The 24,266-nt window shown below is 42.1% G+C and overlaps 1 protein-coding gene across 2 annotated transcripts in view; it reads right to left on the bottom strand.

Annotated features, from left to right (window-relative positions):
• ryr2a (ryanodine receptor 2a (cardiac)) overlaps positions 1-24,266 on the bottom strand; it is a 310,570-nt gene that overhangs the window by 85,038 nt on the left and 201,266 nt on the right. Inside the window, exons 81-89 of one of the 2 annotated variants that reach the window (XM_023949560.2) lie at positions 23,999-24,095; positions 21,117-21,223; positions 16,845-16,896; positions 16,685-16,732; positions 16,490-16,589; positions 16,111-16,190; positions 14,672-14,748; positions 14,455-14,528; positions 1,758-1,775 (exon numbers count right to left, since the gene is read on the bottom strand). In XM_023949560.2, coding sequence (XP_023805328.1) covers positions 1,758-1,775; positions 14,455-14,528; positions 14,672-14,748; positions 16,111-16,190; positions 16,490-16,589; positions 16,685-16,732; positions 16,845-16,896; positions 21,117-21,223; positions 23,999-24,095 — 653 coding nt within the window. The remainder of the gene's footprint in view (positions 1-1,757; positions 1,776-14,454; positions 14,529-14,671; positions 14,749-16,110; positions 16,191-16,489; positions 16,590-16,684; positions 16,733-16,844; positions 16,897-21,116; positions 21,224-23,998; positions 24,096-24,266) is intronic. The other variant, XM_023949561.2, reaches the window with a different exon arrangement.

The raw sequence follows: 24,266 nt of genomic DNA, 5'->3' as shown, positions 1-24,266 counted from the left end.
GATTGACTTTTCCTTTTATTTTTGAGTCAATGAACGCAGCTTGATTGTGAAAATGAAAAAGCATTTCTGGTATTGACTTTTATTTTGAATTATGCAACAGACATGCTTCCATACTGTAAGACCTTGCAGGTGAAACGTTAAACATTGGTACAAAGATTTTCTGTTGTGTTAGTTAAGGACAAGTGCGTATAATTTAGTTTGGGATAGGAAAGTGTTATATTGAAGTTGACTTAATGTGTAGAAAATGTGTGTTGGATCATAAAATGATGAGGATCTTAGTTGAAGCATTAGGTGATTGTGTGTATTTGGATATATTTTGATGTAAAGAATAGGAAAGAGTACACCTGGAGAATTGAAAGAAGTTATTCAATGTTGTACTGATGTACAATTATTCTTTAAGGATTGCAGTTTTGAAAAGACTGAAGTTTTTCTTTAGTCTTCATGCACGCATGAAATTTTTTTTCTATTTTAAGTAATTGTAAATAAACAGACACAACCTAGACGACAAAAGAGAAGCATCGTGTGTTCATTGTTGTTGGCATTTTCTTCTGTTTTCAACAGAAAATCTACTTCTACACGTGTGTGCCAAACCATGGGAGTTTTACCCACTGTGTGGGTGTAATCATGTTTGGTTGGGAGCAGTGCATAACTTACAAGCACAATACGTAAACGTCAGGTACAAAACGAAAGTTTCAAGTTGTGAGCTACAAGTAAAAAATGAAAGTTACAAGAAGTAAAAAGTCCCAATTCTAGCTCCATACAAATCTAACTGCGTAGAACAGGGGTGGGCAATTACAGGCCTCGAGGGTCGTTGTGTCTGCATGATTTCCAGATAGTCTTGCCATACTCATGGCTGATTACACTGGTTCAGATGTGTCCAGCCAATCAAAACATGCAAGAGCAGGGTATGTTGGAAAACATGCAGGAATGCGACCCTCAGTGCCCATCTCTGTCGTAGTAGTAGCCCAACAACTGCATGAGTTTTTCCTTATAAACGTCTGCATCACTGCCAATATAAAAGCAAATCTACAGAAAATTGTCTAACAACAACAAAAATGGCATCTTTTTTATGGCTAAATATTAATATAAATAGTATAAACATGAAAGCAATGCAAATGTATTAATTAAAATTATGGTTAAATGTGCACATTTCTTCTAATCTCCTATTTTGAAGAAAAAAAATTTGCTAAGCATAATTTAAATGTCAAAATCTTCCTCATCATCATAATGACTTGTTATTGATGTAGTTGAAACATCTGTTGAAGTGGGATGCGGCACAATGTTACCTGTGTTCACGAGTGCATTCTACAGTCCTACTGTGCACTGCAACACTCCAGCATTGTTCATTGAGCTGATGCACTCTTGGTAACTAGCTGTGGCTATTACTCAGTCATTATATTTGTCAGAATAACCATTCTTGCTCCAATACCTTCTTTTTAACATTTTCTTGCTAATCCAATTTTTTTCATATTTTTTTGGTAGTGCAAGTTATTTAAGTTACTGACCAATCAGATGTTGCTTTCACATCTAATTGCAAACACTCACAGCAGCATGTGTCGCGCTGTGGTAACGATGCAATGTTGAGTATTTGGCTCCAAAATGGCAACAGACCGGCAGAGAGCTGACTGCAAGCACAGCAGGAGGACAATTAGAAGACCTACAGTCAGTACGGGGACAGAACTGACATGACAGCAAAACAGACCACGGCGAAAGAGGGACCAACCAACACACAAGAGAATGGCAGAAGGTATAATTACCACGCTCATGACTGATGACTGAGGGAGTGCAGTAAACCGAGATGAAAAAGAAAACAGGGAAAAAAGAAAGAGAGAAAGAAAGTAAGACACAAAAAACAAAGGAGAATCTAAGTGCTCCTGTGACATTTACAGAGAAAAATGAACAGAAAAAAACTCTTCAAACACAGAAAACTCCTTTGGCAGTGAAAGTGCAGCTGCTTTCATTTCAGGACAATCCCCTGTGGCAGGTACAACAATGTTATTACAGGTGCAGCCAAAATCCCATGGACTTTTTTGAGGAATAAACAGCTATTGCTCAGTCGTAATATTGTCAGAATAACCATTCTTTCTCTCAAAACTTCTCTTCAACATGTTCTTGCTGTTCCCACTTTTTTTCCAAGTTTTTCCAAGTTACTGACCAATCAGATGCCTAAAAGTATGTGGTCCAATATTGAACATTCCAAGCGTTTTATTCACATATTCTCCAGAACCCACTTTCAATGGTAGGGGTGTGGCCTTCTAACAAGCAACTGGTGAGAGTTGTTGCCATAGCAATGTTACACAAACTGACTTGGACCAGTCACTGCTTCCTAATGTTGTCTGGTTCCAACATAGCGTAATCTGTATTATGAAAAAATGGGAAGTGAATTGACTTATTTTGCTGGAACCAGAAGTATGGGGGACATCACACTCGCTTAGTCCAGTTCTTTTTTTTTTTTCTAACTTGCTCTGTCCAACAACTGAGCCAACAGATGAAAGCTAAAGGCCTTTGTGTTTTGTGGTTTTACGATTACAAAAATAAGTTTTGTATCTTCGGGTAACCAGGGTGTAAAGTTGTATAAACCCCTTTTTGTTTTTTAAAAAAAGTTTTTTTTATTACATTTTATGGTTTAAGTATGTATATATCCATCCATCCATCTTAATCCGCTTATCTGGGACCGCGTCGCAGGGGCAGCAGTCAAAGCAAAGATGCCCAGACTTCCCTTGCCACTTCCTGCAGCTCCTCTGGGGGGACCCTGAGGCATTCCCAGGCCAGCCGAGAGACGTGGTCTCTCCAGTGTGTCCTGGGTCTTCCCCCTGGGGTTCCGCCCAGTGGGACATGCCCGTGGGTGACCGAGCTTCTCACCCTATCTCTAAGGGAGCGCCCAGCCACCCCACGGAGGAAGCTCATTTCAGCCGCTTGTATTCGGGACCTTGTTCATAGGTGAGTTTTGGAACGAAGATCGACTGGTAAATTGAGAGCTTTGCTTTTTGACTCAGCTCTCTCTTCACCACAACAGACCGGTACAGCGACCCCATAACTACGAACACCGCTCCGATCCGCCTGTCAATCTCACGCTCCAATTTTCCCTCACTCGTGAACAAGACCCCAAGGTATTTAAACCTCTCCACTTGGGGTAAGGACACTCCACCCACCGAGAGATGGCAAACTAACTTTTTCTGGTCAAAAACCATGGCCTCAGATTTAGTTGTGCTGACCCTCATCCCAGCTGCTTCACACACGGCCACAAACCGCCCCAATGCACACTGAAGTTCCCGGCCTGATGAAGCCAACAGGACAACATCATCTTCAAAGAGCAAAGAGGAAATCCTGTGGTCCCCAAACACAGACCCCCTCCGGCCTCTGGCTGCGCCTAGAAATTCTGTCCATAAAAACCATGAACAGAACCGCTGACAAAGGACAGCCCTGCCAGAGTCCAAGATTCACCGTGAACAAGTCTGACTTACTGCTGACTATGGGAACAAAGCTCTTGCTCCGGTAACACAGAGACCGAACAGCCCTCAGTAAGGCTCCCCAGACCCCATACTTCCAGAGCACCCTCCAAAGGATACCATGGGGGACACGGTCGAACGCCTTCTCCAAATCCACAAAATACATATGGACTGGTTGAGCGAACTCCCATGAACCCTCCAGCACCCTAAAGAGGGTGTAGAGCTGGTCCACTGTTCTTTTTTTTTTTTTTTGTCCTGTCCAACAGCTGGGCAGGCAGATGAGGACTGAGGGCCTCTTGTGTTGGACATATTTTACTTTAACAAGAGGGGTTATTAATCTTCAGACAAACCAGAGGTATGTCTGAATAAACCCCTTTTGTAATTGAGGCCAAACTTTATTAATTTCAATCATGTTTGAAAATCTTTGGTGTTGGACCGGACGGAAAAGGAAAGGACGGAAGAAGAGAGAGGGATGTTAGAGAGAGAGGGGGATAGGAGCGTGATAATAGGAGGGGGGGGATAAGACCATGAAGCAGCATAAAGCAACAAGTTTACTGGATGTTTATCATTACGGTAAGGTTCAAATGTAGTACAAATCTCAAAGGGCGGGGCCTGTCCACACACACACTCAAATGTTAACAACACACCTGCTAGCTGCAAAAATGTCCACATGTCAACATGTACACAAAGCAGATAGTGTTCACACACGCATACTTATGCCTTCAAACCAACTAGTGTGAAATATTTAATTCATTCAATCATGCAAACTATTAGTGCAAAGGTGAACTAACACCTGTGTTCAGGTGAGTGTTTATGTTCTTCTAAAATGGATGGTGGAATGTGAAAAGAAGGAGGGAGAGTGCCCAGCCATCCTCACACCAAGACCCCTGCCGCAGGAGCAGCGGCAGCCATAACCCCCCAACGCCACACGGCAGCAGGCAGAGAACAACCGCCCCCCCTGGCGACCTCATCCGCCACCCAGGCCAGGGCCAGCAGGACCGCCGCGAGGCCCCCAGAGCCAGAGAACAGGAAGGCATGGGGGGAAAGAGAGTGCCGCCCCAGCCCAACCAGGAGAGCAGCCGCCGCGCCGGGAGGGCCCAACGCAGGGCTCCACCCGAGAAGGGCGCCCACAGCCCCAGACGAGCACCCCATCACCACCCAGGAGTTCTGGGCATCCCCCTGCCCCTACCCCAGGTACGAGCCAGGACCCCCCAGGGGAGACCCGCTCCGCATTCTAGGCAGCCACCCACCCGGCCCACGGTTGGTCCAGGAAGGAGCAAGGCAGGGGCCAGCCGCCCCCGCCCAGGAGGGGAGCATCCCGGGGAAAAGGGGGGCCCACGAGGGGTGTTGTAAACATGGCCCGACCAGGTTCGGCCACAGTTGGAAATTTGGCGGGGCCCAGCGCTCAGGGCCAAGGACCAGAACCCACCCCACAGGGAGACGGACACCCCCGGCTCAGGTGTAATGTGAGTCCACTCCCTGTGCGGAGAGAGCACCGCCGGGCCCAGGAAGCCGGCACCCCGGGGACACGGCCACCGTTGCCAAGGGCCCAGTACCCCCCAGCAGTGATGGGGTAGGGGACAGATGGTCCTAGGTCCCACCTTCCTTGCAACAGAGCTGGTCCACTGTTCCACGACCAGGACGGAAACTGCACTGTTGTTCCTGGATCTGAGGTTCAATTATCAGACGGACTCTCCTCTCCAGTACCCTGGCATAGACTTTCCCAGGGAGGCCGAGGAGTGTGATTCCCCGGTAGTCGGAACACACCCTCCGGACCAGAGGGTGTGTTCCACCTTGTGTTCCCCCTTGTTTCCCCCTTGTTTTTAAGAAGGGGGACCCCCTTCTTAAAAAGGGGAACCACCACCCCTGTCTGCCAATCCAGTGGTACAGTTCCCTATAGCCGCACAATGCTGCAGAGATGAGTCAGCCAAGACACTCCCACAGTATCCAGAGACTTGAGACTTCATCCAGTCCCGGACCTCTGCCACCAAGTAGCTCATTGACTACCTTGGTGACTTCAGCCCGGGTGATAGACAACCTCACCCCAAAATCCTCATTCTCTGCTTCCTCAAAAGAAGGCGTGTCAGTGGAATTGAGGAGATCCTCAAAGTCTTCCTTCCACCGCCCGACAATGTTTCTAGTCGAAGTCAACAGCTCCCCACCTGCACTGAAAACGGTGCCTGTAAAGAACTTCATTCCCCTCCTGTGGCGCAGGACGGTTTGCCAGAATGTCTTCGAGGCCAACCGATAGTCCTTCTCCCTGGCCTCACTGAACTCCTCCCAGGACTATGTTTTTGCCACCACAACACCCGTACGGGACCTCAAAAGGGGCTGGTGCGGTGTGCTTTGGGTGGCAGTCGAAGGCAGGTGCCTCGGCGGCCCAAACCCCGGTCATGGAACTTGGCTCACTTATGGGAAATATATATATAGTCTCTTTATTAAAGAGGAGGGAGAGGGGAAGAGTGTGTGTGTGTTTGGGGGAAGGGGGAGGGGGGGGCATAAAAAAGAGAGGCGGAGAAAGTGGGGATGCAAGTGCAGAGTTGCTAATTTGAATAAATTATGATTTTAAGCTGTGCAACATTTATTCCATATCTGCTGGAAAGACAATTATTACATTTCAAAAGTGAAATTCAGATTAGCCCAGTTCTCAGATACAGTCAATGGGGGACTTCCAACAAGCTCACTACTGACTGACAAGAGTGGTTGCTATAGGATTGTTTATTCAGATTGACTAGGACCAATCGCTGCTTACTTACAACATATGGCTCCAACATGGCAGCATCTGTATAGTGAAAATATGACGAATGAATTGTTTATTAGAGCCAGAAATAAACCATTTTCTATGAGTGACATCACACTCACTGTTTAATTCTCATAAACAGACAATGAACTGACAGGAAAGAACATAAAGAGAACAGAGATGAAGGGTTTAGCGTAAAAAAACACGCTTAGCTGTCAAACAACTTTCCGGATTAATGAACTTGCTCAAATAAGTGAAAATAAACAAACCAAATTTTAGGGGAGGAGTGTCGTCAAACAAGCACTGATCAGGAAGAAAAAAACCTAGACGAGAAGTCAGGAAACACCAGCCTCCCATCAACTCTGACACTTTCTATTGTGTTGGATCATCTACAGACAGGATGACAGAATTTAAGCTAAAACCCTCCAGGATGGACACTGACATTTTTTCTGACAACATATAATTTAAACCTCACATAGCTGCTGAACAGATGACCTGATATAGATATGACACAGATTTGATCTGGTTAGAATGGCCTCTGACCACGGTGCAGATGGCTGCCTGATTTGTGGCCTACAACTCACCAACTGCATCCAGTAGGGTTCTGTGAGAGTCATCATGGTCAACTTTGTCAGAAATTCTTGTCACAAGGAGCAGACAACATGGATGGGGGAGCGAGTGCAGATTTCAGCCTGAAAATGTCACATATGTGACTGACCAAGTGGCAAGTCAACAGTGGGGCGCTTTTTAAGCCTTTATTTATGGGCATTTTTGCAGTATAATGGGGGAATGTGTGTGTGTGTGTGTGTGTGTGTGGGGGGGGGGGGGGGGGTCTAGTTCTAATGTATATTATATTTATGTCATTTTGCAGAAGGTGTACAATTTTGAGGAATTCTCCTTTTAAAGCACATGATTCCATGAAGGACACCATAGCTACATGCTGCACTTTTCCACCAATCTTCATTTAAAAGTGTACAACAGATTGGGGGATCTGGGTCACCACACCTCAGTGGGCATCTGCATAGTGTCTGTTCACAATCTGTTGTAAATGTTTTTTCTGTAAGATGTAAAATATTCCCAACGTTTTCATGAGACAAATGTCAAAAACTTCCAATGAAATACGGAAGAAACCAGAGAAGAAGCACCAAAGGCACGAGCCTTTCTCCTAAATATGCAAATCCTCACAAAATTGGTGTATTCCAATTTTTGGTTTAAAGCATGTGACTAATATAATATTTGCAGATTTGAAAATTTTGAAAAAAATCAATATGACTTTTTACAGCCTTCTTTATGTAGTTATGTGAAGCATGTCAATACCTTCACTGCAGAGCGAAAACCTAAAAGATTTGAAAACTGAATTCTTTCTTGTTGTCTTCTTGAGGAACAACTCGTATTAAAATTGATTAAAATCTCCAGTTTAAAGGATTAAAAATAGATGTAAAACTCTTTTCTATAACAATGAAGATTAACTATCAGAAAATATAAATATTATGTTCAAAATCCCTCTGTCATCTTTGTGTGTATGCTTTGAAAATGTAGAACTCTGGCAGTTGTCAGAATAGATGCACCCCACAGCCTCATGAGTACTGCGAGCCAATCTGAGCTATCTGTATCACCTGTACCTGGATCTTTACCTGCAATTAGCTCAATATGATGTCAGTCTACCTTTTACAGCTTCAACTCTTCTGGGAAGGCTGTACACCAGGTTGAGGAGTCTCTTTATAGGAATTTTTGACCATTCTTCCAGAAGTGCATTGTGAGGTCACACACTGATGTTGGTCGAGAAGGCGTGGCTTTCAGTCTCCGCTCCAATGGTGTTCTATCAGGTTCAGGTCAAGACTCTGTACAGGCCAGTCAGGTTCATCCACACCAGAGTCTGTCATCCACATCTTTATGGACTTTGCTTTGTGCACTGGTGCACAGTCATGTTGAAAGAGGAGGGGCAGTGTCTCCACTGCTCTGTAGTCAAGTGGCGGTGTGCTTTACACCACTGTATCCGACGCTTTGCATTTCTTTTGGTGATGTGTGACTTGGATGCAGCTGCTCGGCCATGGCAACCTTTTCCGTGAAGCTCTCTGTGTACTGTACTAGGGTTAATCCAAGGGTCGGCAACCTGCGGCTCTGGAGCCACATGCCTCCGGCTCTCTGTGGTTTTGTAAAATAACTATTATGTTGTAATATTGCCGTGGTCCCTCTAACACCGTCGGGATGTGCGAGCAAGCAGGAGGAAGAGAGCAGTGTGAGCGCGCGGAGGGGGCGTGTCTGCGGCTGTGAACGCGGACCAGAGTCTGCTATGGGATGGAAAGTTCTAAAAAGAAAGTCGGTTGCAATCTCGTAAGGGGGCACATTAGCACCCATAAAAAGAAGAAAAAAAAATTGCCAGTTTTTTATTTTTTCCCTCCAGTTTTGTTACACTTTAACTGACCATTTCTGCGTAAAATTAACGAAATTTGCGCTAGGGTGCCTCTACTATCATCTCAACTTGCTTCTATGATGACCATATTTTGTGCTCTCTGTGTAGAATACACTGGAGGAATCCACCTCACTCTATCATGAACATCTTCTACGCTAACATTCGCCAACTTCATGTCCTCTGTTAAGACATCCATATATCTCCTCTTTGGCCGTCCACTTGCTCTCCTGCCAGGCAGCTCCATCTCCAACATCCTTCTACCAATATATCCACTATTCCTCCTCTGAACATGTCCAAACCATCTCAGTCTGGCTTCTCTGACTTTGTCGCTAGGACAGGCAACATGAGCCGTCCCTCTAATGTACTCGTTCCTTATCCTGTCTAACCTGGTCACTCCTAAGGAGAACCTCAACATCTTCATCTCCGCTACCTCCAAATCAGCCTCTTCTCTCTGTCTCACTGCTACCGTCTCTAACCCATAGAGCAGAGCTGGTCTCACCACTGTCTTGTACACCTTTCCTTTGAGTCTTGCTGACACTCTTCTGTCACACAACACTCCTGACACTTTCCTCCACCCGCTCCAACCTGCCTGCACTCGCCTCTTCACCTCTTTTCCACACTCCCCATCACACTGAACTGTTGACCCCAAGTACTCAAAGCTGATCCTTGGTGTAGTCCACTACTCTTTCCCACAGCTTCATTGTGTGGCTCATCAACTTTATTCCTCTACAGTTGCTGCAGTTCTGCGTGTCACCCTTGTTCTTAAAGATCGGGACCAGAACGCTTCTCCTCCATTCCTCAGGCATCTTCTCACTCTCTAAAATCCTATTGAACAAACTCGTTAGAAATTCCTCTGCTGTCTCTCCTAAGCACTTCCATACCTCCACAGGTACGTCATCAGGACCAATGGCCTTTCCGCTCTTCATCCTTTTCAGAGCCTTCCTAACCTCATCCTTTCCAATGAGGTTTGGAAGGCTCTTTCCAATCTCTGCTACTTCCTGCTCCACAACAACCACATCTTCCTCCCTTCTTTCCCTGTCATTTTCCTCATTCATCAGCTCCTCAAAATACTCCTTCCATCTTTGAACATCTGTGAACAGGCAGAGAGGGAATAATACATAATAGATATAGTTGTCATTCATAAAATGTCATCCTTAAAATTAACATACTTTATTGAGTTTACTGGATTATTGCAAAATGTAAAAAGAAAAATAGAAACGAGTCTGCATCAAAGTAATTTTTTTCCATCATCTTACTCATCATCACTCTGGGTGTTTGACAGATGACATGCAGGCGGTGTCCAAAACTTGCTAGGTGCCAAATTAGACCAAATTTACTGTTGGAGGAGTAAAATTTTGTGTAACATATGCCACATGGCTAAAGAAGGTTTGCACTTAATTTAGACTAGTCTTGTTAATTAGCGTATTGATGGATTTCATCTAAACTCTTCTGTTCTCATTTACAGTCAATGTTTCACATGCAATGCAATGTACACAATTATTTGTCTTATTTTGTTTAGTTTATGTGACACTTAAGTAGGGATGGGTATCGTTAAAGTTTTAACGGTACTACTACTCTTATTGATACTGCTTATCGATCCGGTATTTTAACGATACTCTTATCGATATTTTTTGAGGACAAAAAATGAATAAATAACAAATTAATAACATAAAGGGTTTTATTTCCTCATTATGCAACAAGGAATTTTTAACAAAACATTTTACTTTATACATTTTTCCAACTTTAAAATAAAATACATGAAAAAAGAAGTTATTTAAAGAAAAATAAACATCAATGTTTTGAAATATTGCTGTCATGATGTAAATATAAAACAAATTAAATAAATCTTTGAGTTCATAAGACCATCCCAGAGAAAGTCTCTGCTTCAACTCCCGCAGTGAAAGCTGCGTCTATATCTGACGCCAGTGTTTCCATCTCTTTGAAGCCAAAGCCCCTCCCCCGCCTCTCTACCTGCTTTTCCTCTCTACCTGTTCACCTGTTCATATCCTCTGCAGCGAGCAGCGAGTCGTTTTTACTCGCGCCCCTCCAGTGTTTTCTATACAGAGAGCACAAAATACGCTCATCATAGCAGCAGGTTGACACGATAGTCAGGGCGCTCCAGCGCAGATTTAATTAATTTTACGCGCGCACCGCGTACTGTCAGAACAACACCCCCGCCCCCCGTGCACGCAAATAGCCAGACAGACCTCTCCTCTTCAGCAAGAATAGCAAAATTATTATCATCATTAACGGACAACTGACTGACTTGGTGGGATAAATATGGCAGGTACCGTTTATATTTTGTGGGACACAAAAAAAACGCGACTTCTCCAGTACCGATAACAGAACCGTTGAGGTCAAATCACAATCCTGCGGTCTTGAAGAATGTTGCACCGGGGCTCGTTCAATACCGGGGCTCGGTACACATCCCTACACTTAACCACACAAAACAGAAGAATATGTTCTTTAGTTTCCATTGATGTTCATCCATGAAGTCAACGGAAATGACCAGAATTTATTTATTTATAATTGGTGTCAGGGTTATATTCAGCTTAAGAAAAGAAAAAACAGAAAAAATGTGGCAATTTTACCAGAAGCCAGCCAGCCTTCAAAAAGAAAACACAAACTGATGCGTGCTAAGTGTGAAACAACTTTAATACTATATCTTTATCGTGAATTCAATACAAGTATGTTTTACTTGTGTTTAATAATTAAGTAAAATAGTTTGATATTTTGTTTCGCCCAGGGCATCAAACTAGCCAGGACCGCCTCCGAAGACAGTATATGTTGAATGAGAAAAGCGTGAAAAGTGAATTGATACCCTTCACTGGATACAATGGGTTTTCCAAATGGTGTTTTGCTCTCAGTGTTTTTATTTCTGTGGGAAACTGATCCAAATGGCTCTTAAAGTGGTTAAGGTTGCAGACCCCTGGGATAATCTGAAGGTCACATAAAGTTTGGAGCTCTGTAGCAATTGACTGTGCAGAAAGTCGGCGATTTGTTTAAAGTGGATTTATATTGCTTTTTTATTTTATTACTGTTAAAAGATACAATTTTAATGTTAAAAGATCCAATTTATAAAATAATTGAGAAGCACTGCTTTAGAGGAAAGACATCTCTCAAATGAGCTGATGTTCCATTTTTGTATATCAGCCTTACATGCAAAACATTTCAGCAATCAATATGTTAAAAAAAAATGCAGTCCTCTACTTCTGTCTCTAGAAGAACAACCAGGTACACATTTCCTGCCCTTTAAAATGAGTATAGAAGGTTTTAAGGACAACTTCAAATCAGGATATTTCTCTGTTGTCATCAAAGCAAAGATCAAAACAATCAAAACAAAGAACAGCTTCAGTTTTGTGCCAATCACTTTAAGCCACAGGACTGACACAGCAGGAAACACTGCTTGTCCAATAAAACATTTTTAAATTTGTCAAAACAACCCTTTAGCAGCATAAATCCTGATCACCTTTGACCCTGTTGACTTGCCATACCAGGCAGGTTGTGCCACACATCATATACACAGCTTTACTGTGACCCATTGCTGTGGGTATCACAAGGATTTTACCTGCATCTGGAAACGCAAAATATTCTCCCCTAAACATACACACTAAGGCCCACATCAGGTAAATGAGCTTCAATGACTTTCCTTTGAGGAAAGATTTATTTGTAGCACTAATAGCCACACACTGTTCTCACTGTAAAACATATTTATTGTATTTTCAGCACTATAAGGTGCACTTAAAAGCTGTAGTTTTTTTTTTCATAAAACAATACTGTGCTTTATAATTCAGAGTGCCATATGTATGAGTTCTTACTGGTAGTACTTACTGATACTAAATTGATTTTGAGAGGTACACTGCACCCTGTCAAAATGTCATACTGTTTTTTTACGAATTGCAAACAAGGTTGGGTGTTATTGTGAAAAAGCTAATGCAGTTAACATGTAGCAGTCCTGGACTGTGTTTTTTTTTCTTCCACATGTTATTAACAAGGTTGGGAGTTAGCGTAGTCACAGTAACGTTTGTTTTAGCTACATCAGTCTGTATTTTTTACATGGCGCAAAAAATGTTGGGAGTGCAGGTATTCTTAATATGCTAATGCAGCTAACGTGTAACACCTTACAAATAAGTTGTAGACCAGGGGTGCTGACAATTGAAGTTGACAACTTATAAAGTATTTTCAGTTTAAAATGCTATGCTTATGTACTGATAATTCAAAAACTACACAGTAAAAGTAAACAAATCTCTGATTGGTGATAATGCAGGATATGTAGAGCAAGGATATTACAAGTCAAGGCCTGGAATTGTGCATAAGTCACTTTATTCAAACTTCAAAGTTGACAACTTTTACTTTATCTTCATTAGAAAAATGCTATGTTTGTGTACTAATAACTGAAAAACTACACAGTAAGTGCGCCTTACAAATCTTTGTAAGGAGATAGCTTTGTAGTGTGCATTAATATATTTATTTAGTTATAAATAAATAGAACAAATTAGGCATTTCATTATGAAAACAGAATGCAGCAACAATCGTGTTTCATGCTCTGCTGTAAACTGTGTACTAATAGGGGGAGGGCATGACATTTTCAAAGTGCAGCTGGCTTAACTACGGCTAAGCAAACGGTGGCCCCTGGCCCGTGGGCAGGGTTCGAGAAGTGAAGGCTTCTGGACGACACTGGAACCACAGCAGGCTCCATGGCAGGACAGCCATGGGTGAGACAGGGTGTCTCGGTCTCGCTTCTGAATAAGGATGCACATGGGCCAGCCTGGGCCTCCATAAACTCTCCAGTGGGTCGGAGTGGTCCTCTGCTGCGGATCTGGCACGCTGAGGGCTAGCAGAGGCTCGCCGATGGCAGGCATAATGTGTGCTCAGCGTAGTTTATTATTCATGTGCAGTGACGAATGTATCAGAGGATGTTCATTTCGATATTATGCATATCAATCAAGTGGTGTACCTCACAGTGAGGATATTCTAAAACATATTTTTTTGTTTTTTATTTTCAATGGCCCACAATCTACCCATATGATTGACCCCTCTTCTAAACTTATTTTGAATGCAGTTAATAAAGTTTGACTGACTGAGGAACTTATCTCGAACTCTTCTGTCTTGCTTAATCCGCCTTATAGTTCAGCGCGCTTTATATATGACATAAGTTTGAAAATAGATAACTCATTGACAGTGCGCCTTATAAACTGGTGTGCCCTACAATGCAGAAAATACAGTACACCAAGGTTAGTAAACAAATGAATTTAAGTTTCCTTAGACTCAAATGCTTTCAGAGTTTTGATTCTGATGATTTCAAAATTGTCATATTGTCCAGTATCAAAGTGCTCTCTTGCATTCACGGTTAACCAACTGATGTCATTATTTATTGGAACACATGATGGACAGGTGAGCGACAGGTGGACAAACAGGTGGAACAAACGTACAACAGCATGTTTAGTGCAGATTTGAAATGGTTTCTTCCATTATTGTTGAGTTAAGTTCAAACTTCATAACAAGCTGATTTCATCTGCATGTGATGCTTTGGGCCAAGAGTCCAGCTATACTGTAGTAGAAATACTTTGCATAGACGTGCAGGTCTAACAGAGTCAATGCTTTCTTTACATTCTAATGTTACTATTAGAAAACCATTAACAGCTTCAAACTGGAGTATTGAGCCTCCTCACTAAACAGCTTTTTAAGTTCAATTTAAACATTTTTCTAAACAAGACTGCAATGAATCGAGTCATGAAAATCTAATTTGGCAAAACCTTTTTGCTGTTTTTTCTTCTAATGTCTTGACATGGCATTTAAAGTCCCTTAATTCAATTGTATAAAACATATCCCTGAAAAATGGCATGACTTACCTGAACCTTCCTCTGTCACCATCCCCAAACCCTCTGCTTTGTTCTGCCGCTCAAACGCATTCAGGTCCAGAACACTGAAAGTGAAGAAAGCTGTTATGAACCTGCCATGCCAACAAAGTCCAAGCCCACATAATCTAAACTCCATCCTCAAAAGTCACTTAAAATTCCTTCAGTTCTCCTCCTTATAGCCACGGATGGAAGCCGTTTGAGAAGTTACCTGCACGACTGCATTAAACCCGCCAGACTTTGAAAGAAGCCCACGTCCTTCTTGTCTTTCAAATAATCCAACATTTTCTGTCAGACAAGCACAGAAAATGAACAATTAGAGAAACAGTAAAATGCAGTAAAAACTAAAGCAAAAACTAAATTTGACTATGACCACCCATGACCATTACAGTCAGAATGAACATTGAACTTTAAGTTTTAGGGGACATATTTGATGTCTGCAATTTAAATCAGCATTTCGAAGTTTTGAATGTTATTTATGATTGGTATGGGTGTGAAAAAAGCTAAGGTTTGCTGTGGTGACTCTTATGCCACATTTACACCCACGTCAGCAATGAGTGTACAAGTGACCACTTCCAATGAAAAGTCTATGCAAACTTTCATAAATCCACAAATGCATGAATGCACGTTTCTGGTTTCCTTGTTCAAAACTCTCGCAGTCAAATACAGCTACGCAAGTTTTTAAGTACATTTCTTTAGCTCTACGTACAAAACTTGTACTTGTTGGTGAAAGCACAGACATCACAGATATATACAGCTGTGCATATTTATTAAAGGTGTTGAAGAGACCGTCACAGCAGCGTTTTTTGAGTTGATGGACACAACAACAGCTGATCATATATTCAGCTCTCTAGTTACTGCGCTCGACGATGTCTGACTGAACTGGTCATGTGACGTCAGTCTGGTCACTGATGGCGCCCCATTAAAGGTCAGAAAGAAGGCAGGTGATGCCACAAAATTCAGGCAGCCACCCAGGAAAAGACTCTTGGACATTTCATAGTGTTTTGCTCACTTGAGTGACAGTAAATGTGTTTCGGCACAGGATTTGAATCATGATACTGATGGCTGGGTGAAGTTTCAGGAGAGAACGAAAGGTTAACTCCAAATTCTTATGTTCACAAATGTTTGCAAGTTTAACTAGTTTAATTTTTCATAGATTTCCACATTTACATTTTAGGCAGATGTTTCATTATTTTTCCGTATCCCATCTTGAGTTTATTATTGGGATTGCTTCAGTGTCAGATGTAAAATATTCAGTCTGAATAAAATTGAATAAACCCATTTTTTTTTAAGTGAAATGCATTTTATCTGAGATCCATTGGCCTCTGTGAATGAATGTGTAATAATAAGTGATTAGGCTACCATGTTGGTTGAGGCATGTTTTCCAAGTGAGTAAAAAATAAAAGAAGCAGTTTTTGCTTTAAGTTACTGGTCCAGCCGACTGGGGATCAGACGGGTTGAACGTGGCCCCCGAACCAAAATGAATTTGACACCCCTGAGTGAAACCTTCTTATGTGGGACATAAGACCTGATCTTAAATGCTAAAAGAAAGTATTTAATAGAAAAGAAAACTAAAGAAAATAAACTAAATGCGTGTGTCCCTGTCTATGTGCATGCAAATGCTAATCTAAAAAATTGATTGAATATTACCTGCTGCACTTTGGAGTTTCCTCCATTGAGAATAGCAATGCCCAGTTTGAGAGTAGATGCCACCATAGGTCCCATTTCACCTTCACATACAAATGAAGCAAATTATTAGTTTAAAAGCAAACAACCCAACCCTCTTTTTTATATACAAACCTATGATAATTAAGACAAATCTTCACTGACTGCAGCAGAGAACAAACAAGGTATGGACCTGATTTTCTGATTGTTTTTCCTGCTGTGTGTTAAATTGTAGGAGAGTTGTTGAAAAAGGAAACACTTTTTAAATGTCATATCATTTCATACTAATTTCAGCAGGTTTACATGGCTGCTCCTCCTGGATGCTGCATCTGTACTGAGGGTCCGTGCAAACAACAGGGCTCACCTTTACTAGCGCTGATGGTCTGAAGCACCATCTCTGCTGCTCCGCGGTCATGCAGTCGTGCCTGCTGGTACAACAGCTTCTGCTTCTCCATCTCCTTTTCCTAGTTTTGAAAGGACACACAGCCCCATTAGCACTGATCCACCAGCCTGCAGCTGAGCTTGGCAAAAAGACTGAAACACAGAGAGGATCATCTACTTCAAAACTCTTGACTTCCCCATCTTCTTCCTCCTCGTCATGGCAACTCTGGATGAAGAATACAAAGTGAAAAAGGTGAAAAGATCAATAGAGATTTACAGAAACAACAAAAGTTTATAAGTTTCAAAACAGATTTGTAAAGGATTTCTACTGTTTGTACCTTAGCCATGATGTCAGCGTAGGCGATGTAGAGATTGTCCTCGTCTAGTTTACTGCAAACAAAAATATATGAATGATCAACTGCAGAAGCTGTGATTGAACAACTTATGGCAGAGAACAGCTAAACAATATAACTGTTGATTCTTTTAAACTGCTGCAAACATGCAGACTGACCAGAGTGGAGCTGGAAGCAGTTAACTTAATAGAACTTTGGGATGAATAATGAATCTTAGATAAACTCGTGTTCACTGCAGCTATCGTAGGAGTTAATCAGATTAAACCACTACGTGAGGATATTTCCTATAACAGGTTAAAAATAAGGGCATAACTTTTACCCCAGAAGGGTGATTTTAGTAGCGAGGGTAAGATCATGAAGCATCAGAAAGCAACAACTTGCTGGAGCTTTATAATCACAACTGACAGGTTAAGATGCATGAATAATCTAAAATGGGCGGGGCCTGTCCACACACACACACTCAAACGTTACAAACACACCTGTTGACTCCAAAAGTGTTCACACACAAACAAGTCTACATGGACACACACTACCACTAACATTCATGTTATCTTTTATTTTTAAAGATATTTTATTTTGAAAAATTACCAGATCTTTTCGGTTAAATTACTGTTACCTGGGTGCTAAATCAGTCCAGCGGTGAGTTCAACAGAGTAGGGGAAAAAAATCTATTTTTGGTGCCTCGGATGCGTGCCCAGCTTCCAGCTGCTGAATGATTCTCACACTCGTGTGCCCCCGTTTTTCCCGTCCACCTGTGTTTGACATTTTATTTTATTTAATCTTTACATAAGGTGTTAAAGGTGGTGTTTTAATGAGGTTCGTGGAATTATTTAATAGTTTTAATAGTGTTTTTGGCTTTCTCTTTCTACTGTTCCTCTCGGTTTGCGCTTGATCTTGCAGAATACAATTCCATTTGAAACAGACTCTTCTTCAAAATGAATCATTTTATGTTCTGGAGGTTAAATGTGGCATTTTTTCTGCAGAACTGTCAAACATAAAAGTGCTTTCCTAATGCTGGGGCATTATAGAGAAATATATAGGAATGAGGAACTACAATGACAAATATTGTGTATAATATACAAGTAATATAAGTATATCAGCAGAGTTTCTTAACTGAGTTTCCTGCAATGATGTTTTTGGTCGAGCAGCAGTCAGTATTAAGTGACACAGTACTGACACAGTATAAATACTGTTTGGGCAATGTGCCTAAATGCTTCACAAGGCCTCATCTACCCATCACTCATGATTAAAATCCAGGCAAGGGTCCGGGCAGGCGGCAGGCAGGCAGATTTAGGGTCAGGGTCAGAAGACAGATCAGGTCCAGATATAATGCTCGCTAATGAAGGCAGAGTGGCACAAAAAATATTTCCCATTGAGCTCAGGTCAGTGCAAAGCTTAAGTATGCTGTTGTTAAATAAGTGAATGATAGTCAGGTGTGCAGCATCCAGGAAGTGTGGCTAGAACTCTGAAGATGGTTCCCGCTGGTGACCAAAGGGGGAGACAGAGTTCTGACTTTTGGCATAGCGACTGAGTTAATGTCAGTCGCTATGCCATGTGAGATAAGACTTCCATCAATAATGTATGAATATGCTTGCATCCTTTAAATGGAAAATGAAATGAAAAATCCCGTTTTGAGTTTTTAACATGTACGTTTGAATCGCTGTCAATCAAACTGTGGCAAAGACGCTTTGTTTGAATTAATGAGCCATAGTGATGTCACAATTGGCCAAGAGTGCATGCATAAGCTCAAGTGAGGAAGAAGAGAAGATGGGTCTGCACATTTTAAATGCCTCCAAGACTGGATTTTGTTGTTGGCCACACATATTTAAAATTAATCTTAAAGTTGAAGTCCCATTAGCTGTCACGCACCTAGGTGCATGAAATGTGTTCTCCGCATTTGTCTTCTCTCTCTCACCAAGTTTAAAGGCTTGCTGTCCCACATTAACTAGAGAGGGTAAAAATAAAAACGGGAATTAAAATTAGGGGACGTTTTTTATTATTGCCAAGACGAAAATAAGAAAAATATAAAATTCAGGAGGCCCAAGCAGGCTCCCCATGACGCAGCCGTTCTTTTTCTGGCCACTAGCTCACCTCCATTGAACTACTAACTTTGGGGTCCGAGCAGCTGCTTAAAGTCACGTGATGTGTCAAGTTAGAAAGATGCAGTAAACTGAATCCAGTAGTTTTCCAAGATAAAACTTCCATCAGTTTTAGAAAAATAATCAAAACGAAAAAAAAAAATTAGAAAATAAACAAAACAAAAAATATAGAAGTTAGTGGCCCGGGGATTGGGGATGACTGGTGTATATTATAGCTGCTATACTTACCATATACAGAAGTATACGGTAAGTATACTTGTCCTGTCCAACAGTTAAGCAAACAGAAATGAGCTGCCTGAGGGCCTCTTGTGTTGGACAGATTTTACTGTTACGATACGGGGTTATGATTCTTCTGACACAAGGTGTTTATTTGTATAAACCCTTTTGTAATTCAGGCTAAACTTTATACTGATTATGTTTGCATACTGTTTTTTTTTTTTGCTGGGATTGGAATAAAAAGAAGGGAGAAAAAGTAAAAGGGATGTTAGAGATGGAAGTTAAGGGTACTAAGATAGGGGAGAAAAATGGGGTTAAAGTTGGAGGATGATTACAAAAGTGTGTGGGGGGGGGGTAGAATCACAAAGCAACAGGAAACTGGAAGTTTATAATCATTATTGTCAGGTGTAGATGTTAGTCAAAAGGAGCAGGGCCTGTCGACACACACATTCGATGTTACAAATATACATGTTGGCTCCAAAAATCTTCACATACATATATGTCAACACATACACAATACTACAGCTCACACGCACATTCTTATGCATAAAAAACAATGTATGTAAACCATTCCGTCATGCATACTATTTGTCCAATGGTGAGCTGATACCTATGCTCAGGTGAGTTTTTATGTTCAACTTATGTGAATGATGGAATGTAAAAAAAAAAAAGAATGACCTGTCACCCCCACACCAAGACCTCTCCCAAAGAAGCAGCGGCAGCCTGAGCCTCTTGAAACCCGGCATGATTTAGCAGATCGAGAAAATCTGCATCAGCCACCCAGACCAGGGCCAGCAGGACCAACACAGCGGCCCCTAACACTAGAGAGCAGGGGGGGCACAGGAGCACGGAGAGTGCAACCTCCATCCCAGCCAGAAGAATAGCCCTCCCAGCATGTCACGGGGCCAACCACAAGGCCACACACCCATAGAGCCCCCCCTAAGTTTTGAGCACCCAACCCCAAGTACAAACCAGGGTCCCCCAAGGGAGACATGGGCCGATCAGGATCAACCACTGTTGGAATTTTGGAGAGGCCCAGCGCCCAAGGACAAGGACCAGAACCACAGAGACACGGACACCCCAGGATCAGATGTGATGTGATCCCTGGCTCATGGTCTTGCCAGAGATCTCAGGGGTCCCTCTCCCTGTGTGGAGAAAGGGCTGCCGGGCCCAGGAAGCCAGCTCTCAAGTGACATGGTCACCACTGTTGAGGCTCTGGTTGCCCCCAGAAGGGGTGGGGTAGGGGACAGCAGTTCAGAGGTCCTACCTTCCTTGTGTTATGACGTTTTACCGACGGTGGTCGGTAAAAAAAACGTCAAGTGTACTGCTTTTTGCTAAGGGTTCCCATAATGGCTGTCGAGGTTAAAAATGGGGAATTATGTTTTCATGCGCTCCTGCCAAAGCTTCTTGAGAAGTTTACTGCATTTACCACATTCCCAGTCCTCATCTGATAAATTTAAAGACAGACTACAATAAAAACGGTCTATTTTGTATTTTTCACATGTTCTTGTGGGATTTTTTCTGATGATGGAGGATATATAAAGAAAATTAATCTTAAAATTGCATTTCTGACTATTTCTTGGTTCAAACCGCTGTGAATAAAGACCAGACGAAAATCATGAAAATGATTTTGTTTGTGATGTAGACAATACACCAGGTGCGCCACAAGCTCTATGCTCTGAGCTCTAAGCAATGGGGTGGGGGGGATTTCCAGTCCAGCGGTCCCGCCCAACAACTCAGAGGCATATTTCTAATGACTGACTGCCGCTCTCCAAACTATAAACTATATAAACTTTGACTAATAACGGCATAATCATAATTAAAAGACCACTACTGTGTGACAAAGTCATAACAAAAGCTGAGGATAAATTCTAAGGCAACACCTACAAAACCTGAGTTAAACCATATGAAGCAGACACTCCGCACATCTGAAGGAACCCACCATTTCTCTGTGAGTGCTGTCCGGCTGAAGAGCTGGATTAGCTGATGCAGAGGATCCATGTGCTTCATCCCCTCCTCCTCTTCAGCTGGCTCCTGCTCCCCTGCTTTCTGAAATAATCAAAGGTCAAAAAGAAGAACATGTAAGGAGGTTACAGCAGACTCGTATGGACTGTTAGGTCAACTTGGGTGAAACTGATGTTTCATGAGATTTTAGTTTTTAGGTACCGTAATTTCCGGATTATAAGATGCTACTTTTGTCACATGCTTTCAACTCTGCGGCATTATTCAATTATGCGGCTAATTTATGCATTTTCTTAGTTGCATTCTTTCTAACGACCGCTAGGGTCGCTCGAGCAGAAAGGGTAAGAGTGATACAGGGGGAATACGGTATATGTGTCAAGGAAAATGCAAGTTTAAATTAAATTCCCGCTTTGTGAATGAATAGCATAAACAGGCCCTCATCTTGGAAAATGCAAGAAGAAATGCATGTGACGCAGCTTTCAAGTTAAACGCAATCGATAAAAGCAGTGTGAAAAAATCCACCATCACCAACATGTTTCAAAAGCCGGTCTGCTGCGTGACGGAGAGGACAGCGCAAGCTCAGGAGAGAATTTTCCTCAGGATGAGAGTGACACTGACAGCGACAACGAAGGAGACACTGAGAGAGTGTGTGGCGAAGAATATCTGACACTGTTCCAATCGTGTAAAAGTAAGGTAAAGTAAAGTAAGCAGTGATTCAGTGATTTTTACATTTATATTTTTAAACCAGCCCTGTTATTGTTGTGTTACGGTGTGTCACTGTTGTGGAAGAAAACTTCCGGCACGCGCGCTCCTATAAGTTTCTGCTGCTCTTAGTGACTTTTATTCTCTCTCTCTCAGTGACTTTTACCGGCATGTTTTTTTAACCAGCCATGTTAGTGCTCTTACTACCCTATTGCTGCTATGTTACTGCCATGTCACAGGCGCTATTTGGAAAGAAAAGCTCAGTTATATTATTAAAACTTTGAAAATCCTTCTGTGCATCGTCTTTCTTTGTAAATATATCATGTGTTGAACCTTTCCTGCAATTACTTTTTTTCTTTATGATGGTGGTCAGAAAATGCAGGGGAGATCCTACCCGCTGAAGGCAGATCTTCCTTCAGGGTTCACTTCCCCATTCAGACCCTTAGAGCCCCCAGAACGGGTTAATAAAGAATCATTCCCCTTTCTACTGGGGCAAACCTTCTTTTATTACAGTTTCCCTTCACTCTTTATATCAAACAAGAACACGCACCCCAACACACTTCCACTGCGTGCCCTCGCTCCCTCTTGCGCTGCACATGCTCTCCCCTCCTCCGCTGCACACGCTCCCTCCTCTCTCTTACACAGCGAGTAGTTTCAGCACATACACATCCTCATTCTACAACACCTTTTTCAATGTGGGCACATGCGGCTTATAGACAGGTGCGTCTTATGTATACACATAATTGGTTTATCCTTTAAAAATGTAATAAGTGCAGGTTATAATCAGGTGCGCTCTGTTGTCCGGTAATTACGGTAATTAAAAAAAAAAGATAAAAAGTAAATATCTAATAAAAAACTTTTCTTTCTCATTCAGATTTTCCCATCAGGGGTCGCCACAGCGAAACAACCGCTCTTCCGAGGATGAGCCGCATGGTTAACTTGGCAATGTTTTACGCCGGATGCCCTTCCTGATGCAACCCTCTCAACTTATCCGGGCTTGGGACCGGCACAGAAGCAAAGAAGGGGATAGGGAGCAGCCCAGATTCGAACCCTGGTTTCACGGACAGAAGGTGCCGCAAACCAGCACGAGCTAAACTGGCTCCCCAAATATCTAATGAAAATCTAACGTAAAAATAAAATTTAAGGAAATAAAATTAAGAGACAATGAATTTAAGTGAGAAAATAAAAATAGAAGTGAGGAAAAAAGGGAAATGAGGTCGGTAGTGGGCGCGGTGCCAATTAAGGTTCCAGCTGTGCACACAGGGGCTGATTTGGATGTGGTGCATCCGTAGCCCCAGATCAGACAGTGCTTTCCAAGAGATCAGTAAACTTATGATCATGAAAGAGGAATAACCCTTTTCAAAAGCATCAAAATCACAGAGGCAGCTGGTAAGATTTCCGCGTCAGCTGCCATGTCACCGTAAATGTTTTTTTAGCCTTTATATTTATTTATTGTAATAATTGCAGGTTATAAGAACACTGCTCTTTGAAAAAATATGTTTACTTATCCCACTCTCCAAAAACATGCTTCATAGGTCAATTGGTTACTCTAAATTGCCCATATGTTTGAATTTGAGTGTACATGTGTGCGTGATTGTGGCCCTGCAACAGACTGGCGACCTGTCCAGGGTGTCTCCTGCCTTCGCCCGCAAGTGGCCGGGATAGGCTTCGGCAACCCTGTGACCCCGAATGGGAAAAGACAGATTTGAAGATTAATGTTTATTTATTACTACATTGTCACTGAATATTCATAGTTATGAAGTTAACTTTGGATAAATTAATGGTTTAAGTTGTTGAGTTAACCACTTAGACATGAATTTATCTTTTGGTAAGTTATTAATGTTCCACATTTATTCTTGTAAATTTATTAAACATTGGGTTTTTGTTCAGGTCTGTCACTACACGTTATCAGACACCACACCATCAGGCATTGGCTGCCAAGCATCTACTGTCATGTCTTAACCTCTCAAAAAGTTGGAAAATAAAACAAGACAAAACCGAGAAGTGCGTCTAGATGGTGTGAAAATTCCTGTTTAGAAGACACTATGGATGCGTTCCCCCTTCAAGTGGGGCACAAACACTTGACATAGATCCTCGTCTTGTCAAGTCCTGCTGAAAATATGGACCCCCCACACACACACTCCCTGCAGGTCAACTCACAGCTAAGTCCTCAATGAGTTGGTCTTCAAAGTAATGCTCCTCTGCTTCAATCCATGACTTCTCATAGCCCTGCAGGAACAGGTTCACAGCGCGGTGTCTGAGGGGGTAGAAAGGAAACATGAACACAACTCTCATGATTAAAATAGTACATCTTTATCATTTTGAAGGCAACTAACCATACAGGTCTCTGAAGAAAGTCTAAATTTGGGACAATTGGGCCCTTAGTGTCACTATTCAAATCCACTAAGTCAGTGTTTTTCAACCTTTT

This window comes from Oryzias latipes, chromosome 19 (assembly GCF_053564925.1).
Source record: "Oryzias latipes strain Hd-rR chromosome 19, Olatipes_Hd-rR_3.1".
Taxonomy (NCBI): Eukaryota; Metazoa; Chordata; class Actinopteri; order Beloniformes; family Adrianichthyidae; genus Oryzias; species Oryzias latipes.
The sequence above is the reverse complement of the archived record's forward strand: the minus strand, read 5'-3'. Positions and strand labels throughout refer to the sequence as shown.